Here is a 6,000-nt window from a genome sequence, read left to right on the forward strand (position 1 = left end):
TGATCCACATACACTGGTTCTTTCCTACCTGAAGCATTTCAGTCTGTTACCAACAAAATCCAGCCTTCATTACCAGCATTTTTAACAGCAGATTTGTATGGAGACTTATACACATTTGTGGCATGATCCTAACCAGGACTGTCTGAAGGTGTTAGGCACACATTACATACTGGGACTGCTGTCATATTGTACACATCTACATCACGATCCTAACCAGGACTGTTTGAAGGTGTTAGGCACACATTACATACTGGGACTGCTGTCATATTGTACACATCTACATCATGATCCTAACCAGGACTGTTGGAAGGTGTTAGGCACACATTACATACTGGGACTGCTGTCATATTGTACACATCTACATCATGATCCTAACCAGGACTGTTTGAAGGTGTTAGGCACACATTACATATTGGGACTGCTGTCATATTGTACACATCTACATCATGATCCTAACCAGGACTGTTGGAAGGTGTTAGGCACACATTACATATTGGGACTGCTGTCATATTGTACACATCTACATCATGATCCTAACCAGGACTGTTTGAAGGTGTTAGGCACACATTACATACTGGGACTGCTGTCATATTGTACACATCTACATCATCATCCTAACCAGGACTGTTGGAAGGTGTTAGGCACACATTACATATTGGGACTGCTGTCATATTGTACACATCTACATCATGATCCTAACCAGGACTGTTGGAAGGTGTTAGGCACACATTACATATTGGGACTGCTGTCATATTGTACACATCTACATCACGATCCTAACCAGGACTGTTGGAAGGTGTTAGGCACACATCATCATATCATGTAGAGGATGACCAACAACTACTGCACCAAGATGCAACTCCTGCACGCCCCAACCACCAGGCTGTCACAAGAGTTAAGCTCCTGTGTGCACGTTCAAAAGTGAAATCACAGAGAAGTATGGCTACCTTCTTCCAAGATGAACACTGATGTGACACAAAAAGCAATAACCTCTCAGAAATGTCCAGAACAGAAACCTTGGAGCAAAAACTAACATCGGGACAATGACTGGACACGTGAACCAACATTTGGATGCGACAATAAACTGTGGTCCCGTGTGCAGCATGCACTTAGCACATGTAAAAGAACCCACCGCAACAAAAGGGTTGTCCCTGGCAAAATTCTGTAGAAAAATCGACAGGAAAAAAAAGAAAAGAAAAAAAGGGTGGCGCTCTCAGTATAGTGGCACGCTCTCCCTGGGGAGAGCAGCTCGATCTTCACACAGAGAAATCTGTTTAACAAAAAAGAGAAATACAAATACAAATGCAACACGGAAATTACTGCTTCTAGTTCCCACATTCTGGCCATAAGTGAAAAAATAAAGTTGTAGTAATCCACACAAAGCTAGGAAGAATAAGTCCAGAAACACTTTCTTCAGGTTTTGACACAATGCCACAATGTAAACCCAGAAACACTATCTTCAGGTCTTGACACAGTGCAAACCCAGAAACACTATCTACAGGTCTTGACACAGTGCAAACCCAGAAACACTATCTACAGGTCTTGACACAAGGACACAGTGTAAACCCAGAATACCGCTATCTACAGGTCTTGACACAAGGACACAGTGTAAACCCAGAAACACTATCTACAGGTCTTGACACAAGGACACAGTGTAAATCCAGAAACACTATCTACAGGTCTTGACACAATGACACAGTGTAAACCCAGAAACACTATCTACAGGTCTTGACACAAGGACACAGTGTAAACCCAGAAACACTATCTACAGGTCTTGACACAAGGACACAGTGTAAACCCAGAAACACTATCTACAGGTCTTGACACAATGACACAGTGTAAACCCAGAAACACTATCTACAGGTCTTGACACAAGGACACAGTGTAAACCCAGAAACACTATCTACAGGTCGACACAATGACACAGTGTAAACCCAGAATACCGCTATCTACAGGTCTTGACACAATGACACAGTGTAAACCCAGAAACACTACCTACAGGTCTTGACACAATGACACAGTGTAAACCCAGAAACACTATCTACAGGTCTTGACACAAGGACACAGTGTAAACCCAGAAACACTATCTACAGGTCTTGACACAATGACACAGTGTAAACCCAGAAACACTATCTACAGGTCTTGACACAATGACACAGTGTAAACCCAGAAACACTATCTACAGGTCTTGACACAATGACACAGTGTAAACCCAGAAACACTATCTACAGGTCTTGACACAATGACACAGTGTAAACCCAGAAACACTATCTACAGGTCTTGACACAATGACACAGTGTAAACCCACAAACACTATCTACATGTCTTGACACAAAGACACAATGTAAATTCATAACACTATCTACATGTCTTGACACAATGACACAGTGTAAACCCAGAAACACTATCTACATGTCTTGACACAATGACACAGTGTAAACCCAGAAACACTATCTACAGGTCTTGACACAATGACACAGTGTAAACCCAGAAACACTATCTACAGGTCTTGACACAATGACACAGTGTAAACCCAGAAACACTACCTACAGGTCTTGACACAATGACACAGTGTAAACCCACAAACACTATCTACAGGTCTTGACACAGTGTAAACCCAGAAACACTACCTACATGTCTTGACACAATGACACAGTGTAAACCCAGAAACACTATCTACAGGTCTTGACACAATGACACAGTGTAAACCCAGAAATACTATCAACAGGTCTTGACACAATGACAAAATGCAAATTCATAACACTATCTACAGGTCTTGACACAAGGACACAGTGCGTGTTCATTAATCAAGTCACGTGATCAGTTGTGAATGACAACATGACAAAACACTCACTGTCAGGACACCATACGACAAACCCAAAGCAGGCAGATGGGAAAAAACTGCATGCAAAAACCCAGGTAAAAACTGTTAAATATTCACTGACAAGGGAACAATGTGGACCTCAATGACACGGTGAATCAATGATGAACTATTCACTGACAACAATGTGGACCTCAATGACAAGGTGACTCAATGATGAACTATTCACTGACAACAATGTGGACCTCAATGACAAGGTGACTCAATGATGAACTATTCACTGACAATAATGTGGACCTCAATGACACAGTGAATCAATGATGAACTATCCACTGACAACAATGTGGACCTCAATGATAGTGTATGAATGATGAACTATTCACTGACAACAATGTGGACCTCAATGACACAGTGAATCGATGATGAACTATTCACTGACAACAATGTGGACCTCAATGACAAGGTTACTCAATGATGAACTATTCACTGACAATAATGTGGACCTCAATGACACAGTGAATCAATGATGAACTATTCACTGACAACAATGTGGACCTCAATAACACAGTGACTCAATGATGAACTATTCACTGACAATAATGTGGACCTCAATGACACAGTGAATCGATGATGAACTATCCACTGACAACAATGTGGACCTCAATGACACAGTGACTCAATGATGAACTATCCACTGACAACAATGTGGACCTCAATAACACAGTGACTCAATGATGAACTATTCACTGACAACAATGTGGACCTCAGTGACACAGTGACTCAATGATGAACTATTCACTGACAACAATGTGGACCTCAATGACACAGTGAATCAATGATGAACTATTCACTGACAACAATGTGGACCTCAATGACACAGTGAATCGATGATGAACTATTCACTGACAACAATGTGGACCTCAATGACACAGTGAATCAATGATGAACTATTCACTGACAACAATGTGGACCTCAATGACACAGTGAATCAATGATGAACTATTCACTGACAAGGAAACAATGTGGACCTCAGTGACACAGTGACTCAATGATGAACTATCCACTGACAACAATGTGGACCTCAATAACACAGTGACTCAATGATGAACTATTCACTGACAACAATGTGGACCTCAATGACACAGTGAATCAATGATGAACTATTCACTGACAACAATGTGGACCTCAATGACACAGTGAATCGATGATGAACTATTCACTGACAACAATGTGGACCTCAATGACAAGGTTACTCAATGATGAACTATTCACTGACAATAATGTGGACCTCAATGACACAGTGAATCAATGATGAACTATTCACTGACAAGGAAACAATGTGGACCTCAGTGACACAGTGACTCAATGATGAACTATCCACTGACAACAATGTGGACCTCAATAACACAGTGACTCAATGATGAACTATTCACTGACAACAATGTGGACCTCAATGACACAGTGAATCAATGATGAACTATTCACTGACAACAATGTGGACCTCAATGACACAGTGAATCGATGATGAACTATTCACTGACAACAATGTGGACCTCAATGATACAGTGTATGAATGATGAACTATTCACTGACAACAATGTGGACCTCAATGATACAGTGAATCAATGGTGAACTATTCACTGACAACAATGTGGACCTCAATGACACAGTGACTCAATGATGAACTATCCACTGACAACAATGTGGACCTCAATGACGCAGTGACTCAATGATGAACTATCTATCCACTGACAACAATGTGGACCTCAATGACACAGTGACTCAATGATGAACTATCCACTGACAACAATGTGGACCTCAATGACGCAGTGACTCAATGATGAACTATCTATCCACTGACAACAATGTGGACCTCAATGACACAGTGACTCAATGATGAACAGCCTGAAAGATGCAGACAGATGAGGACGACACAGACAGATGACGATGACCCGAGAAAGACGCATTATTCCCACAGGACTGACAACAAAACAGCCCCACCTACGGTGCCCACTGCACCAGTAACATCTCTACCACACTGCCCTCAGCCCACTACAGAAGGACCAACCCAGGGAAAAGCCAGTAAAGCGCCGAGAAAAAACCCCTCTCTCTCTCTCTCTCCCCCTACTTCACAACTGCAACAGGGCAAACATCACCTCATCCTCCGCCCCTCTTATAAACCTGCGGGTATTTTCAAACACATTGGCATCGTCCTGCAGCTTGCGTGCACGCCGGCGTCTGGCTGCAAACAGCTGTCAACAGGAACACAGCCAGTCAGGGGGACGCTTCCCAACGCTCAGTTAACTACACAACACCGACACAGCCAGTCAGGGGGACGCTTCACAACACTCAGTTAACTACACGACACTGACACAGCCAGTCAGGGGGACTCTTCCCAACACTCAGTTAACTACACTGACACAACCAGTCAGGGGGACGCTTCCCAACACTCAGTTAACTACACAACACTGACACAGCCAGTCAGGGGGACTCTTCCCAACGCTCAGTTAACTACACAACACCGACACAGCCAGTCAGGGGGACTCTTCCCAACGCTCAGTTAACTACACAACACCGACACAGCCAGTCAGGGGGACTCTTCCCAACACTCAGTTAACTACACAACACCGACACAGCCAGTCAGGGGGACTCTTCCCAACGCTCAGTTAACTACACAACACTGACACAGCCAGTCAGGGGGACGCTTCCCAACGCTCAGTTAACAACACAACACTGACACAGCCACAATGAGGCACTCCTCTCAACACTCGTTTAACTGCACACACTGGTTCACTTCACAACAGTGACCACTCAGTTAACTACACACACTGGTTCACTTCACAACAGTGACACAGAGCAGTGAGGACTCTCCCCAACACTCAGGTAACTACACGCGGTACAACTACACACACTGGTTCACTTCACACACTAGCGGCAAAGTGAGCCCCAAGCCAGTGCTATCGCTACTTAGTTTCACTTTCAAGGAGGTTTCAAAAGGCTCTGAGCAATACATGAACACTGCAACAGATCTGCTTTAAACCCACACACACACACACGCACACACACACACACACCAAGACTCAACAATGTGCAGACACACACACACACACACACACAAAGACTCAACAATGTGCAGACACACACACACACTGAACCAAAGAAACCCAAGGAAAGCATGG

At 43.4% G+C, this 6,000-nt stretch overlaps 1 protein-coding gene across 5 annotated transcripts in view; it reads right to left on the bottom strand.

Moving 5' to 3' along the window:
• The window catches only part of LOC143290361 (V-type proton ATPase 116 kDa subunit a 1-like), an 83,989-nt gene that overhangs the window by 21,379 nt on the left and 56,610 nt on the right, over positions 1-6,000 (bottom strand). For 3 of the 5 annotated variants that reach the window (XM_076599735.1, XM_076599736.1, XM_076599734.1), the window contains one exon: positions 4,978-5,073. The exons of the other annotated variants lie outside the window; for them this stretch is intronic. In XM_076599735.1, the coding sequence (XP_076455850.1) occupies positions 4,978-5,073 (96 nt within the window). The remainder of the gene's footprint in view (positions 1-4,977; positions 5,074-6,000) is intronic. 5 annotated transcript variants of the gene reach the window in all.

This window comes from Babylonia areolata, chromosome 15, assembly GCF_041734735.1.
Source record: "Babylonia areolata isolate BAREFJ2019XMU chromosome 15, ASM4173473v1, whole genome shotgun sequence".
Classification (NCBI taxonomy): Eukaryota; Metazoa; Mollusca; class Gastropoda; order Neogastropoda; family Buccinidae; genus Babylonia; species Babylonia areolata.